Below are 17,253 nucleotides of genomic sequence, written 5' to 3'. Positions count from 1 at the left end.
AGTAAACTCCACATTGACTAGTTGATTTCCACAGTAGGTTCAGTAGATGGCACTCTCTTTGTTCTATCAAAAATGTTTTGTGCAGTTTTACTAAATTGATTCTGTATTTCCAGGATGTGGTTACCAGCCTTGCTCCGCCTACACTACCCTTCCTCTTGCAAGAAACTGATCAACCGCCTTGAACCCACACTCGCAGCCTTTCTCTGGAGAAGATGGACAATTAAAGGCAGAAGATCTTTGCCATTGCCCCTTTATCCCCACATCAGCTGGCCAAGATGACCATCTCTGTGGACTTCGAAGAGTGTCTGAAGGACTCCCTGAAGTTCAGGTAGGACTGAGTCATCTTCAGCCTCTGGTTAAAAGGTTAATATTTTCAAAGATGTAAGTCACAGCATCACCCACTATCCCTACACTCTGCTACACTCTTTCCACAAAGTGCTGCTTACAAAATTGATTCTTGCCCCGTAACTCCAAACTAATTTTGAACAATTTAAACTGCATTGTATTAAAAATACAGTGTTTTAAAACTAATCACTTGCGTAGACCTCTTTTTGGTTCATAGGAGAAGGAGTTAATCATTGATTCTCTGCCCTCTTAGAAAAAAACAGTGTAGAGAAGGACTGGGCTCTTCTCGCATTGTGGTAGAGTCCCTACCTCCACCCAATCGAGTTCAGTCCCTTAATCCAGATGTAGAGCGTCTCTGAACATGTTGATTAGAAAACATCTACAGTACCTCAGGAAGTCATTCAGCCCACTTTGTTGGCCCTTTGATGGATTTGAATACTACATTTTGCCAATAGTTTGCTATACTGTGTTAGAAATAAAATAAGCTGTTTCCCATGATGCAATGAAAAATTAAAACATCCACCTCTTGTTTTGTTGCCTAATATCCTTTCATTGCATTGACTTGTTCGAAGGAATTGATGGAAGTTTCTCAAATCTGTCTAAACTGTCATTTGTGAATCCAATACAAATTATGCTTTTAGTCAAGAGCTTGTTCTGCCTGCCAGACATAACCTGTCACTCCTCTGTCGCATTATGTATCATTGAAAGTGTTGTCCTTTGGATGAGCTGTTAGACGCCGTATTCACTCTCAAAAAAGATCAGTGATGTTGTGACACTGTTGGAAGAGAAGGGGATATATTCCATGTGTCCTCAGCTAATATTTCTCCTTCAATCAAAACCTGAAAACAAAGAATGCATTAATTTACAAATACATTAAAGAGAAAAGGGTAACTAGGAAAAGGATAGGCCCCTTAAAGATCAGCAAGGCGGCCTGTGTGTGGAGCCACAGGAGATGGGAGAGATACTAAACGAGTATTTTGCATCAGTATTTACAGTGGAAAAGGACATGGAAGATATAGAATGTGGGGAAATAGATGGTGACATCTTGAAAAATGTCCATATTACAGAGGAGTAAATTCTGGATGTCTTGAAATGCATAGAAGTGGATAAATCCCCAGGACCTGATCAGGTGTACCCTAGAGCTCTGTGGGAAGCTAGAGAAGTGATTGCTGGGTACATTGCTGAGATATTCGTATCATCGATAGTCACAGGTGAGGTGCCAGAAGACTGGAGGTTGGCTAATGTGGTGCCACTGTTTAAGAAAGGCGGTAAGGACAAGCCAGAGAACTATAGACCAGTGAGGCAAAAGTGAGGACTGCAGATGATGGAGATCAGAGCCTAGATTAGAGTGCTGCTGGAAAAGCACAAGAGTCAGGCAGCATCCGAGGAGCAGGAAAATTGACATTTTGGGTAAAAGCCCTTCATCAGGAATGAATGGACCAGTGAGCCTGGCGTCGGTGGTGGGCAAGTTGTTGGAGGGAATCCTGAGGGACAGGATGTACATTTTTTTGGAATGGCAAAGGACTGATTAGAGATAGTCAACATGACTTTGTGCGTGGGAAATCATATCTCACTAACTTGATAGTGTTTGAAGAAGTAACAAAGAGGATTGATGAGGGCCGAGTGGTAGATGTGATCTATGTGGACTTCAGTAAGGTGTTCGACAAGGTTCCCCATGGGAGACTGGTTAGCAAGGTTAGATCTCAAGGAAGAATTCCTGAAGAAGGGCTTATGCCCAAAACGTCAATTCTCCTGCTCCTTGGATGCTGCCTGACTTGCTGCATTTTTCCAGCAACACATTTTTCAGCTCTGATCTCCAGCATCTGCAGTCCTCACTTTCTCCTAGATCTCATGGTCCTAGATCTCATGGAATACAGGGAGAACTAGCCATTTGGATATAGAACTGGCTCAAAAGGTAGAAGACAGAGGATGGTTGTGGAGGGTTGTTTTTCAGACTGGAGGCCTGTGACCAGTGGAGTGCCACAAGGATCGGGGCTGGGTCCACTACTTTTCATCATTTATATAAATGATTTGGGTGTGAGCATAAGAGGTATAGTTAGTAAGTTTGCAGATAACACCAAAATTGGTGGTGTAGTGGACAGTGAAGAGGGTTACCTCAGATTATAACAGGATCCTGACGAGATGGGCCAATGGGCTGAGAAGTGGCAGATGGAGTATAATTTAGATAAATGCGAGGTGCTGCATTTTGGAAAAGCAAATCTTAGCAGGACTTACACACTTAATGGTAAGGTCCTAGGGAGTGTTGCTGAACAAATAGTCCTTGGAGTGCAGGTTCATAGTTCCTTGAAAGTGGAGTCACAGGTAAATATGATAGTGAAGAAGGCGTTTGGTATGCTTTCCTTTATTGGTCAGAGTATTGAGTACAGGAGTTGAGAGGTCATGTTGCAGCTGTACAGGACATTGGTTAGGCCACTGTTGGAATATTGTGTGCAATTCTGGTCTCCTTCCTATCGGAAAGGTGTTGTGAAACCTGAAAGGCTTCAGAAAAGATTTACAAGGACGTTGCCAGGGTTGGAAGATTTGAGCTATAGGGAGAGGCTGAACAGGCTAGGGCTGTTTTCCCTGGAGCGTTGGAGGCTGAGGGGTGACCCCATAGAGGTTTATAAAATCATGAGGAGCATGGATAGGGTAAATAGGCAAATTGTTTCCCTGGGGTGGGGGAGGCCAGAACTAGAGGGCATAGGTTTAGGGTGAGAGGGGAAAGATATAAAAGAGACCTAAGGGGCAACTTTTTCACACAGAGGGTGGTACGTGTATGGAATGAGCTGCCAGAGGAAGTGGTGGAGGCTGGTACAATTGCAACATTTAAAAGGCATCTGGATGGGTATATGAATAGGAAGAGTTTGGAGGGATATGGGCTGGGTGCTGGCAGGTGGGCCTAGATTGGGTTGGGATATCTGGTCGGCATGGACGGGTTGGGCTGAAGGGTCTGTTTCCGTTCTGTACATCTCTATGACTCTGTGACTCTAATTATTTCATTGCTGTTTGCAGGATCTTACTTTATGCAAATCACCATTTCTACTTTAAATCAGTGGCCACGTTTCAAAAGTGTTTTATTAGTATGAAGGGCTTCCAGGGGTCCTTAAGTAGTGAAAGATACTCTAAAAGTACAAGTTTTTCTTTCCCCTTCTTTCCTTATTTGATCAGTCTTCCTTTGTCAGCACTGCTGTGAACACAATTGCATCCAATACCGCAATTATATCATTCTGACAATGAAGGATATTCCATTCTATTCTGTGCACTCTTCCTTATCAATGCATTGGCTTCTATTTTAGCTAACACTTTACCAGGATCTTAAATCCTCACCTCCTTTACCCTTTCAGTTTTTCAGGCCTGTTAACCATGAATCAGTTGGTTGCACTCTGGTTTCTGCATTCAAGTCTCACTTCAGAAATCTGAGCACAAAAATCAGACAGTTGCATTGTCACAAGTGCCACTTTTCAAATGAACCAAGGTCCCATTTTCCCTCTGAGCTGAGCTTAGAATACTTGTTGGCACCATGTCAGTGATAGAAATGAGTAATTTCTGGCCGTACCCTCTGGTTTTGAATGCGGATTGAGCTGACGCAGCTCTCTCTTTGCCTTCAAGCAGCTGGTAGTGTACACATTGGCACATCCTGACATCTCAACTTGGCTGATTAACTAAACTAAGTCAGGGCAGCATCAGCTTCATTGGTGTTAGTACAACTGTCCTTAAAGTGCATGCCATCTGGAACAATGGAAGAATCAAGTGACCCTTAACAAGTAGACAGCAGCTCTAAAGGCAGACAACGTCTAGATCTGCGTCACATTCAGGGCATTCCCCTGATGAGGTGAACTTGTGGGCAGTCACTTTGAGTAAGATTGGGACCTTACCAATTAACATCCCAATGTTAGCAGTTAAACCTTGCTGCTGATAATAGAAGTAACTGGTACATCCAAACCTCAGGAAGAGGAGAGAACCTGAAGAGGAGCAGGGGAAATCACCCTAGTAACCTGGCCGAAAGGCTCTGTGACACCTTCTCTGCTGGAATATTCTATCTCTGCTTGTAACTAAGTAAGCATAGAATTGATTAATGTCCTCAAATGCAAATAATTTAATACTGCTTTGAGTTATCTACTTCAGATAGGAGTTGGAAGCAAGGTCTCGTGCTAACATCTAATTAGTCCTAGGAACATTAGGGAGAAAAGAAGGTTACTATTCACTATGCCTGCTTTTCCATAAAGTTAGGTCATGGCTGATTTACATCTCAACTGCATTTATTCACCTCTGGGCCATTTCTCTTTATTGGCTTTATTGTAGTCAACAATGATAGCAGCAGACCTTAGGAGGCCATATTGCAAGTGCAATATTATTAACTTTGACAGGGAGACTGAAGGTAGGCAATATGAACTAAATGGTACAATAGAAACTAAGAGATTTGGTAGTGTAATCAAGTCTCAGTTACCACTGGCAGAAGAGTTCATGATAAAACAACCAAGCTTAGGTCTTAAAACTCCAACTGATCCCAAGAGGAGAGAGATGGAGAGAATGCCTGATTTCTACGACAATTTACAAAAAGCTTGACTTCAAATATCTTAGCTGTGATTAGAATATCCCCATTTTCTTCATTTCCCCAACAAAGGAGTTTGTTTCTCATTATCAACTTATCAAATTCTTTTAATATTAGAAGCATCTCAACACTCCTCATTCACTTGTTGCTAAGATAATACAATGCAGTCTAGCCTCATAATTGAACACTTAGTTACAGTGTTAGTGCAGTAAACTTGAGCTGTATTCCCTCCAAGGTCTCGTTAAGAACAAGTCAATACGCAGTAAAACCAAAGTCAAATAACGCAAATGTTGGACATCTGAAATAAAAACAGACAATGCTGAAGAAACTCAACAAGCTTGGCAGCATCTGTGGAGAGAGAAACAAAATTAACATTTCAAGACCCAAATGACTTCTCAGGATTCTTTGAACTTTCAAACAGTAAATTAATCTCTTTTAGTAATGCTGATTGAGAGATTAAATATTGTTCTGCTCTCTTCCCATACCTCTGTATCATCCTCACATAAATCCCATTGCACTTCTCTCTCTTCATAGCCTTGTGCCAATCCAAGGCTAAACCCATGGACTCTCCCTTATCATAGTCTCATCTCAGTTCAACCCGAATCACACTGTCTCATTCTGTCTTCGAAGCGCTATACTGTATTATTGTAGCCTAATCATAGATTGTATCCTATCCTGCTGCCATGTCTTTGATAGATTTGCATCAATCTAACATTAATCCCAATGTCCCAAACTCCTCACAGCCCTGCATAAATCTCAAATTAATCCAACTATCATGCACTTACCACATATCCCTGGATTAATATAAAACTAATGGCACCACCATTTATCTCTTTATGGCTCTGTGTCAATCTAAAAGTAATCCCACCATCCTGTCACTTCTCAGATAGTCCTGTGTCAATGCGTCCATGCCTGTGCTCTCTTCAACGTTCTGAATAAATCTAAGATTATTCGTACTGCCCTGCTCTCTCCCTTCTCCGTGTTTGTAATATTTATCTGGTTGTTATGTTCTCTGTCTTCCCTAACCACTCTTCTCCAGCCTCTCTGACTTGCAATTTCCAACTGATGATCCCTTATCTGGGACAATAAACAAATCACTTCTTATTCACTCGCCTAATTTAATCATTTTAAAGCGGCTGTTCAATTTCCTTTCGCCTCTGCTCGAGTTAAAGCAGTTCCAGTGGCTCTAAAGGGAAGTGAATAATTACTGGGAGAAAGTTCTTTCACTTAGTGGTTATGGAGATGCTGAACACTTTTGGATACAGTGTTAGTGCAGTAAATTTGAGATGTATTCCCTCCAAAATCCCATTAACAACAAATTAATACAGAGTAAAATCAAAGTCAAATAACGCAAATGTTGGACATCTGAAATAAAAACAGACAATGCTGGGGAAACGCAAAAAGATTGGCAGCATCTGTGGAGAGAGGAACAAAATTAATGTTTCGAGAGGAGAGAACAATTGCAGGCCGTGGGAGAATGGGTGGGGGAGTTAGGACAAACTGTCACTCTTTAAAGTGACAGCTCAGACATGACGAATCAAAATGCCATATTTTGTGCTTTTTCAATTTTTAATTGTCTCTTTGTAAGCAGGGAATTTCATCCCTGAATTACCTTGGTAAATCAACACACTATCTCTTTCCAGCTCTAGATCCTTTCTAGACACAGGCATCTGCAGCTACACACACGACAGTACAACTGCAATGCAACCTCTTTAAATCTGGTTATTTAGTCCATTGTCTAATACAATGTGGTAGTGGATGAGAAATATTTTTGCATCGTGCCACTTCTCATACCCACTGGAGATCAATGACTTGTCATGTTATTCCTGACTACATTTTAGCCTCCAATGCACGTGACCAAGTGATGTGCAATTGCTTTCAGTCCTTCTCCTCAGGCTACTATGACAGATTGCAAACAAGAACTCAAAAGAGGAGCAAAACTAGAAATTACTGGAAAAACTCAGCAGGTCTGGCAGCATCTGTGAAGAGAAAAAAAGAGTTAATGTTATAGATCCAGTACCCTTCCTCAGAATGCTTCCATGCGACCATGGCATCATCTCTTATTCATATATACTGTAAATGCCTCAGCATTGGCTCCATAAATCTGGATCTGGATATAGCCTTGTGTTCAATTTGCAAGAATTTCTAATGCATCAATCTTTTTCTTCATGTTTCATTTGAGAAAGAACTTGCCTTTTAAGAAAACGCAGGCCACTATGCATAGCAGTGCTGTTTCCCCTCCTGTTGTGTGCAGGATTGAAAAGAAAACATCAATGCCAGATGCCCAAGAACTAATGCCACAACCATTTTTGAAGAGCTGATTAGGTAAATATTGTCAAACCACAATTTGAACAGGGGTGGGCACACTGCAAATTATGCATTCTGCACCCAAAGTTCTGGGTAAATCCATTTTGTGCCTAATGTAATTGGGTTGGCAGGTCTGCCCAGGGTATACTCCTGGAGGCCGAATCATGTGACTTCCTGGCGCCCACCACCCCACTCTCTTGGTTCTGCAGTTGGTCACCTGACCCTCATTTCCATGGTGACAAACTTTCCAATGCTCAACTGGAAAATGAACACTCTTGCCAAGTTAACTAATTGCTTGCTCAAGAGCAGTTTTCCTAAGTTTCAGCATCTCCATAACCATTAAGTGAAAGGGTTGAGATGTAATTAGAGAGAATTTGACAGGAAAGATCCCAGATAGAGTACAAGTTTCTGTGTTGTCGTTTGAACGTAGCTGAGATGGAGTGCAGGTGAGACAGCACTCACAGGAAGTGGAGGAAGGAAAAGGCTTTTGGACCCTTATCCTCAGCTTATAAAAGGGAACAGCATAAAGAAGAGAAAGTCAGGCTTTGGTTAAGATTCACCCCACAATAGTTTATGACTTGCTTAGCCAATAGATAATCACCACTTGCAGCAAGCGTGCGGTATGGTGCTCCAAGAAGGAAGAGAGCAATGCCTAAGAAGGAATACCATTAGACGAAGGTGAACTCAGATGGGGCGATCAGCACATTCTCCACTCTCCCCCCCCCCCCCCCAACCCCCCCAACCTCCTTTCTCATTGTGATTGTGGTCTGGCTAGCACTCTGCTGTAGAGGGCTGTGTGCTGGTTGTAGCCTGTGGTGGCTTGCACTCAAACCAAGTATGGCTGGGAGTTGTACTGTCAGTGTCACACAGATTCGATCACAGGATGTTGCAAGATACACTGCAGCGCTTCAGTCGAAAAACCACAGGCTGCCTTTTCGTACTTCGACAGACGCACGGGGGAGTTGGGCCATTGTTTCCACTAACAGAAGTTTGGTGAATTTTCTGTTCTGCGTGACCATTGTCCATTCCTTTTCAAGAATGACTGCAACACTGGGTACAATTAGGCTTGCTGTTCCCTCAGCTTGTTTCATTTTCCCCTCTGGTTTTTAATCTAATGGATGGAAGTAATTCCATTACTTCACTAAACACTTCTTCAGTGGGTAGCACTCTCCCGTCTGCACCAAAAGGTTATAAATTTGAGTTCCACTTAGACAGTTAATCACAAAATCCAGGCCGACAGACGCTGGGCAATGCTGAGGGTGCTCTGTGCTCTTGCAGGTACTTCCTTTTGGATGAACTGTAAGGCCCTGTTTGCCGTCACCAAAGACTGGAATCGAACCCGACTCCCTGGCGCTGTGATGCGACAGTATTAAGCACTATGCACTGAGCACGTTGAACTCTAGAACTAAGGCAGCCACAGTAAAATTGATTTCCTGCCACCTGAGGTCTTATTCACTTGTGATTTTGAAATTGCTAATTTTGTTCTTTTAACAATGAGCATTTTCATCATATCCTCAGGGCAGCGTTATCAGTATATAGCTGGATGTAAGAGAGCCTATGGTCACTGCTGAGTGAAAAGCAGAGCAGTTCTCTTGCTGTCCCGAAAACAATATTTATCCCTCAGTCAATATGTGGAGTTTGCACATTCTCCCTGTGTCTGCGTGGATTTCCTCCGGGTGCATTGGTTTCCTCCTACAATCCAAGAATGTGCAGGTCAGGTGAATTGGCCATGCTAAATTGCCTATAGTGTTAGATGCATTAGTCAGCGGGAAATGGGCCTGGGTGGGTTACTCTTCGGAGGTTTAGTGTCGACTTGTTGGGCCGAAGGGCCTGTTTCCACACTGTAGGGAATCTACTCTAATATCAGTTAGAGAACAGATTATTTGGCAATCATTATGTGGAAGCTCGTTGTGTGTATGTTGGCTGCCGCATTTCTCTCACAGAGTTCCAAAATCAAATATCTGGCTGGAGAGTGTTTTAGGAAGTTCTGAGGTGCTGAAAGGCTTTGTGTAAAGGCAGCACTTCCTAACCTTGAATGTTGACAGGTTTAACCTTACCACAAACATTTGAAGTGAAATTTTACAGCTTCACAGTTCTCCGTAGTGAAGGCATCAGTGTTCCACAAGGCAGAGGAAGGCCCTGAAGCTGAGAAGGCCTGGCAGAGAATAGGAGATTAATGAGTGGGAAGTAATTCAGCCAATGTGTATATGCATTGAGTTCTTGGGGTGGCACGATGGCACTGTGGTTAGCACCGCTGCTTCGCAGCACCAGGGACCCGGGTTCGATTCTAGCCTCGGGTGACTGTCTGTGTGGAGTTTGCATATTCTCCCCGTGTCTACGTGGGTTACCTCCCGCAATCCAAAGATATGCAGGTTAGGTGAATTGGCCATGCTAAATTGCCCATTGTGTAGGTTATTAAGTCAGGGGTAAATATAGGTTAGGGGTCTGTGTGGGTTGCTCTCCAGATGGTTGGTGCGGACTTGTTGGGCCGAAGGGCCTGTTTCCACACTGCAGGGATTCTAATTCTAAATTCCAGTATAGTTGAGGCCATTTGACCCTCCGAAGAGCAACCCACCCTCACATCAAATCCCTGTAATCCTGCATTTACCATGGCTAATCCACCGAGCCTGCACTTCTTTGGGCTGAGGGAGACCACCAGAATACCTGACCAAAACCCACACAGACACAGAGAGAACATGCAAACTCCACACAGACAGTCACTAAAGGCTGGAATTGAACCCAACTCCCTGGCTCTGGACTGTTAATCCGTAGGCCCCAGATAATGTTCCGGGCACCTGGGTTCTAAACCCACCATGGCAGATGGTGGAATTTGAATTCAATAAATATCTGGAATTAAGAATCTAATGATTACTTTAAATCCATTGCCTAGTTGTCAGAAAAACCCATCTGATTCACTCATGCCCCTTTAGGAAAAGAAGTCTGGCCTACATGTGACTCTAAATCCACAACAAAGTGTTTGACTCTCAACTGCCCTCTGGGCAATTAGGGGATGAGTAATAAATGCTGCCCAGCCAGCGATGCTCTCATATTGTAAAAGAATTTTTAAAACATCCTGGGAAGTTATCAGCCTTTCGTACCAGTAATATTCCTGACACTTTTTTCACTATAGGAAGAGGCTGAATAGGCTGGGGCTGTTTTCCCTGGAGCATCAGAGGCCGAGGGGTGACCTTATAGAGGTTTACAAAATTATGAGGGGCATGGATAGGGTAATTAGGCAAAGTATTTTCCCTGGGGTTGGGGAGTCCAGAACTACAGGGCATAGGTTTAGGGTGAGAGATATAAAAGAGACCTACGGGGCAACTTTTTCACACAGAGGGTAGTACGTGTATGGAATGAGCTGCCAGAGGAAGTGGTGGAGGCTGGTACAATTGCAACATTTAAGAGGCATTTGGATGGGTATATGAATAGGAAGGGTTTGGAGGGATATTGGCCGGGTGCTGGCAGGTGGGACTAGATTGGTTTGGGATATCTGGTCAGCATGGATGGGTTGGACCAAAGGGTCTGTTTCTGTTCTGTACGTGTCTATGACTCTATGACTAGTGATAGTGATTACATTCGTTATTTCCTCTTTATTTTTTGCCAATGTTGGGATGCTTTCTGTCTCTTTGACCATGAAAACAGTTCCAAAATGCCAGTAAATAAAGGGAACAAACCTCAGCCTCAGAAAATAATGTACCTAACTGACACGTAGAGCTGAAAGAAGGGAAGGCCTTTATTTACTGATAACTCTGTCCTGAGGATGTGATGAATATGCTGATTGTTATAAGAACAAAATTAGCAATTTGAAAACCACAAATGAATAAGACCTCAGTTGGCAGGAAATCAGTTTTACTGTGGCTGCCTTAGTTCTAGAGTTCAACGTGCTCAGTGCATAGTGCTTAGTACTGTCACATCACAGCGCCAGGGAATCGGGTCCAATTCCAACCTTTAGTGACTATCTGTGTGGAGTTTGCATGTTCTCTCTGTGTCTGTGTGGGTTTTGGTCAGGTGCTCGGTTTCCTCCCTCAGCCCAAAGATATGCAGGCTAGGTGGATTAGCCATGGTAAATGCAGGGCTACAGGGATAGGGTGTGGGGGTGGGTTACTCCTCAGGGGGGTAAGTGCAGACTCGATTGGCCAAATAGCCTCTTTCTGCGCTGTGAGCTCCAGTTAGGCCTGTAAATATTACTCAATTCTTGGTGCTGGGGAGTGGAGCAAGAAAGATCCCTTTTTCTGTTCTGTAGTGTATTCTCAACTCAGTTTGGGTGATCATTTCACTGCTACATTTGCCCTCGATTTCATCTTGCACAGCCCTCAGAATAAGCTGAGGTTTCCACTCTTGGCTACTGTCAGCGATTTGTGCCAGCAAGGGGGGTAAACGTGTTGGTGAGGGGGTAAAAGTCTCATTTTGGACACGTATTTCAACTCTTTCAATATCATGCCATTGAGGCTCCATATCAACTGCATTTGGAACTGTGCCAACTCAATTCCGTTAAATTGATACTAAACCATTGGTCCAATGGCCTATATTTTAACGGAGTGGCTGCAGAGTTAGTGAATGCATTGATTGTAAACTGCTTTAATTCCCTTGATTCTGTGAAGATCACAGTGGATTTGAAAACTGCATACGTAACACTTCTATTCAAGAAAGAATGGGAAATTTTAGGCCAGTTAGCCAATAGTTTGACCTGTTTTGGGAAAATGATGCAATCCATTATTTTGAACATAGTGTGTCAGTGGCTAAAAGGGAGACAGTAGATGTGTGTTTCAATTCTAAAATGTATTGAATAAAGTACCCCATGAAATGTTGTCACATCGGACAAGAACTCATGGTTTTGAGGGTAATAGAGGACCACGATAGAGGATTATCTAATTAACAGGTATCAGAGAGTAGGGATAAAGAGGTAGTGTTCAACTTGGCAAGCAATAACTAATGGAGTGACACACAGATCTGTGCTGGTACAATCTATATTAATGACCTGCATGAAAGGCCCAACTGCATTGTGGCCAAATTTGATAATGATGCAAAGACCGATATAAAAATAAGCAAGGTCATAAAGAGTTTATAGAGAAATGTGGATAAGATAGTTGTGGGTAAAAATTTGAATCTGAACATAGCATGTCATTTTTCAAGAAAGTTTATTCAAAGAAGATGGGTGTTATTGGCTTGACTTGCATTTATTGTCCAGAGGGCAGTTCAGAGTCAACCCTATTGATGTGGCTATGGGATCATATGTAGGCCAGACCAGCTAAGGATGGCAGGTTCCCTTCCCAAAATGGCAGTGAACCATCTTGTATTTTCTAACAATTAATAGTAGTTACATGGTCAGCATTCAGTCAGCTCTTTTTCCACATTTTCTTCAAATTGAAATCAAATTTCATCATCTGCCCTGGTCAGATTTGAATCTGTGTTCCCAGGATATTAGCTGGGGTTTTGGATTACTAGTTAAGAGTGTGGTGCTGGAAAAGCACAGCAGGTCAGGCAGCATCTGAGGAGCAGGAGAATTGACGTTTTGGGTAAAATGGATGAAGGGCTTATGCCTGAAACATTATTCTTCCTGCTCCTCGGATGCTGCCTGACCTGCTGTGCTTTTCCAGCGCCACACTCTCGACTCTAATCTCCAGCATCTGCAGTCCTCACTTTGGCTTTTTGGATTACTAGTCCAGTGATATTATCATTCCGTCAACACCTTCACTTTGATGAAGGATAGGAAAGCAGAGAGACTGCAGAATTCTGCAGTACAGAGAGATCAAGGTGCCACATTTCCTGAATAAAGACCTACTTCTGGAACCCAAAACCTGGTTGGAAAGTGCTTTCGGTAGTTATGAGTGGTGAAAGGCTTTGTATGAAGGCTATTCTTTATTTTCCACTCATCTTGAATGTTGACAGCTTTTACCTCACCACAAGGCCTTGAAGTGAAATTTCACAGCTTCACAAAGCTCAGTAATGAGGGCATCCGCAAGGCAGGGGAGGGGCCTAGTCTTTGGAAGACAAATTAACGATTGTCTGTTGTTGCAAAACAGAGGGTGGAATGTAAAAGGAAGGAAGTCTTGCTCCAACTATACAGGGCATCAGTGAGGCCAGTTCCATACAGTTATGGCTTCCTTAATTAAGGATAGGTTTTCATGTTCCTGTAGTGGATATAATAGTTCATGTGGAGTAATTACCCTCAAACTGTGCAGAACCAACTGTCTCTCCAAAGAAGAAAGATGCCTATTGTCTTTTTAGATAATGGCTCATTAGATAAATGCACACAATTTGGAAACAGTTCAGGTCAAGTTAATACATGAGTTCCTGGAATAAAGGGATGGGTTTATAAGGAAGCTTGAGTCCATGTTTGGAGTTTCTAGGAGGGGAGATCTTACTGATACATGTAAGATTCAGAGGGATCTTGACAGGATAGATACTGAGGAGATGTATCGCTCCTAGGGGCATTGAAAATGAGAAGGCACAAGATGGAGAGGAACTTCTTCACCTAGAGAGATTAGATTAGGTTAGATTCCCTACAGTGTGGAAATGGGCCCTTCGGCCCAACAACTCCACACCAACCCTCCAAAGAGTAATCTTTGCAGTTCTCAACCTGAGAGAGAGTCGGGGGCTGAATCAATACTCTTGATGTTCAAGAGATTTGAGGATAATGGGGTTTTGGCATGAAATTGAAATTAAAGCTGCAATCAGGTCAGCAGCAATCATATTGAATGGCCCAGCTGACTCAAAGAACAGGCTTGATAATGCTCCTACCTCTTTATTTCTATATCTCTGCTCTCAATGGCACAAACACCACTGCCACAGTAATACAAAGGGGCTTGAGAAGGAGTAAAGCTCACTGTTAACAGATTGCAAGCCACTTAGAGAGATTCAAATCAAAACTGATATAGCTTCTCGATTGTGAGAGTTTATTGACTTCCTCAGCCTTAACTTTCTCATTCCATATCCGGTGGAGTCGATTAGGTGGATTGATTAGGAAAAATATTTCTCCAAATCAACTTGTTCAGAGATGTTTTGACTGACCTCTAGAGAAGGTCGAACCAAAACCCAGGTGTTCTGGCTCAGATGTAGAAATACTACCACTGCACCACAAGTAACTGTCGCGATTGGAACCAGGTTGACTTGTTGACTACAAGATTGTTGATTGGGGTATTAACCTGGGCCAATCAGAAAAGCCCTGGCTAACCAATATTAACAGGAAATTTGGAATCTCCTCAGTTCAGATGACTGACTCCAAGCTGGCTAGCCCCAGCCAGTGTACTGTGCACAAGTGAATAAAGGGTGACTTGTGATGGGATACTGACCTCTGTGCAGTTATTTCAGAACCCCTAGTTTTAATCAACCCGTACAGGGATCCAGTGCAAGTTTACATCATTTGTTTATATTCCTAGGAATATGTTGCTTCAACAGCTCAAAAACAGCTCTCCTGCTGTAGGAAAATTGACCCTGATATTTTGATCACCCAAGTCTTTCTTCAAAACCCCAAGCCATTGGTCTGATATTAACCTAAAGGAATCAGCAGCAAACATCTTTTCTGTACACATCTATCGGTGTTGTAAGAAACAGGAGAAGCTCAGCAGGGCTGGCAGACTCAGTGGATAGGGAAATGGAGTCAACATTTCGAATCTGGTATGACTCCTCTTCAGACCTGTGATATAAAGCTGCATGTTTCCCATCCTGCACCTCAGTGTCAACACCAAATCCTTTCCAACATTTCTGTTTTGCATCCTTTATCAACGTATCTTCGAATTTGGCTTAGTAACTCAAACGTCTCTTCTAACCTTGGTCTGTTCCCTGGTTTTTTGTTCTTGTCCAAATACAATCTCTACTCCACGCTTCAGTCTGGGCTACTACACTATCTCCCTCTTGTATGGTCAGCGTTCCTTTCACCAGTCTGTGACCTTTCCCTAGGTCCATGTTCACTTCCAAGCCTATCTTCAGGATTCATTCTGTACTTCCTTTACATCCTTATCTCGTTTTGACAAATCATTTTCCTCATCTTGCATTTTCATCATTTTTGCTGTTGGTTTTTTCTTCTTTCAATTTCATGGGGGCATCCCTCCATTTACTGTCCCTTCTGTGGCACGGTGGCTCAGTGGTTAGCACCGCTGTCTCACAGCACCATGGACCTGAGTTTGATTCCACCCTCGGGCGACTGTCAGTGTGGAGTTTGCTCTCTCTCCCCGTGTCTGCGTGGGTTTCCTCCGGGTGCTCCAGCTTCCTCCCACAATCCAAAGATGTGCAGGTTAGGGTGAGTTGGCCGTGCTAAATTGCCCATTGTATTCAGGGATGTGTGGGTTAGGTGCATTAGTCAGGGGTAAATGTATAGGAATAAGATAGGGGAATAGATCTGGGTGGCTTTGGAGGGTCGGTGCGGACTTGTTGGGCCAAAGGGCCTGTTTCCACACTGTAGGGATTCTAATTCTAATTGTAGTTCTAATTCTAATTCTGGCGTACAAATGTCTCTGGCATGTTTAGTGACCCAAAGTTTGGTCAAGGTCCTCTTGAAAATGTAGCCTTATCTTGTCCATCGATATCACTGTGTCCACATTCAGTGAGCTCTTTATCTGCCTTGATCTGCTCCTCGGTACCGTCTGTTTTACGCTCGCAAAGGGCGAGGTGTTTAGATTCTGTGAATATATAAGCTCTGCCTGTTAACCTTGAGGAATAAAACAAATAACTTCACGTGTCGGAGATCCGAAAAAAACAAGACCAGAAGTTGATGGAGGTATTCAGCAAGTCTGGCAGCATTTCTGGAGAGAACATTTCGAATCCTGTGACCCTTCTTCAGAACTAGCCTTGAGCAATGCATCCTAACAGTCTGATTGCCGCAGTGTAAAAATTATCTGTTTTCTTCATCACTATCCATAACCTGACCTGGACCTTTCCACTTCTTCTGCCCCTCTCTTTTGCAATATACCACGTCTCCCAGATTTCTTTTTCATAATGCTGCAAGACTCACTGAATTTTACTCTAACCCCAGAGTTAATGAATGCCTTTCTTTCTGCACACTGAGTATTCAGATACTCAGAAAAAGCAATGAAACTAATTGCAGTCTCTTCCCAAGGTAGGGATAATCACTGCTTACCAAAGACATTTTGGATTTTTCTCCACAAACCAAATGCTCGTGAATTAACCCCACCACTCCTGAATAAACCTTTTTCTACCCATGATTTTGAATTGAATTTATTGTCCCGTGTACCGAGGCACAGTGAAAAGCTTTGTCTTGCAAGTAATAGAGTTAACTAGCATAGATAAGTAAGTAATAAGTAAGTAATAGATAAGTAAGTAATAAGTAAGTAATAGATAAGTAAGTAATAAGTAAGTAATAGATAAGTAAGTAATAGGTAAACAGCGGCAAAAACAAAAACACAGGTACAGGCGAATGTTAAGAGTTTGTGAGTCCATTCAGTATTCTAACAACAATAGGGTAGAAACTGTTTCAAAACCTAATTTACTGAATTCAACCCCACCCACCTTCCTTTTAAACACTGTTGCACCCCTTTACAATTGTAGCACCCTGTGTGGCCATGAAGGTATGTATCATGCTGGAATGGTTACATTTAAGGCTACACAGAGAGAGAAATAAGGAAATGCCGGGTCAGAGCACTGATATTTATTTAAAAAGGGATAAATAGTGTCTAGTGCATTGTCACCCGTGCTCCCAAAGTTCCTTCAATAGGGTGTCTTCTTTTTCTCCCTCCACTACATCTCAGTGTACTCCCTGGTCCGCAGCTGCTGTGGAAACAAACTGCTCAGGAGTGGAGGCCATTGGAAGTTTGTTCGGGTGACTTAATAGAGACGTACAAAATAATACATGGCTTGGAAAAGGTGGATGCTAGGAAATTGTTTCAGTTAAACGAGGAGACTAGGACCCGTGGACACAGCCTTAGAATTAGAGGGTCTTATGGTCTTATGGACCCCATAGGCCTTTATGTCTGGGCTGTACAGATATGCCCAGTGTTTTCTTGCAACAGGAAACTCAACCCTCCTTAGTCTGATCTTCCAAGGGTCAGGGGGGGGCAGGGAGGGTGGAGGAGAAAGGCATAGCCACCTCTTGA

General features: G+C 42.9%; 1 protein-coding gene across 1 annotated transcript in view; it reads left to right on the top strand.

Moving 5' to 3' along the window:
• The first annotated feature begins 152 nt into the window (after window positions 1–152).
• acap1 (ArfGAP with coiled-coil, ankyrin repeat and PH domains 1) overlaps window positions 153–17,253 on the top strand; it is a 126,877-nt gene continuing 109,776 nt past the window's right edge. The window contains exon 1 of the mRNA XM_043683385.1: window positions 153–328. Coding sequence (XP_043539320.1) covers window positions 276–328 — 53 coding nt within the window. The 5' untranslated portion in view covers window positions 153–275. The remainder of the gene's footprint in view (window positions 329–17,253) is intronic.

This window comes from Chiloscyllium plagiosum, chromosome 48 (genome assembly GCF_004010195.1).
Source record: "Chiloscyllium plagiosum isolate BGI_BamShark_2017 chromosome 48, ASM401019v2, whole genome shotgun sequence".
In the NCBI taxonomy this organism is placed as follows: domain Eukaryota; kingdom Metazoa; phylum Chordata; class Chondrichthyes; order Orectolobiformes; family Hemiscylliidae; genus Chiloscyllium; species Chiloscyllium plagiosum.
Note: the sequence above shows the minus strand (reverse complement) of the source record. Positions and strands in the feature narration are given on the sequence as shown.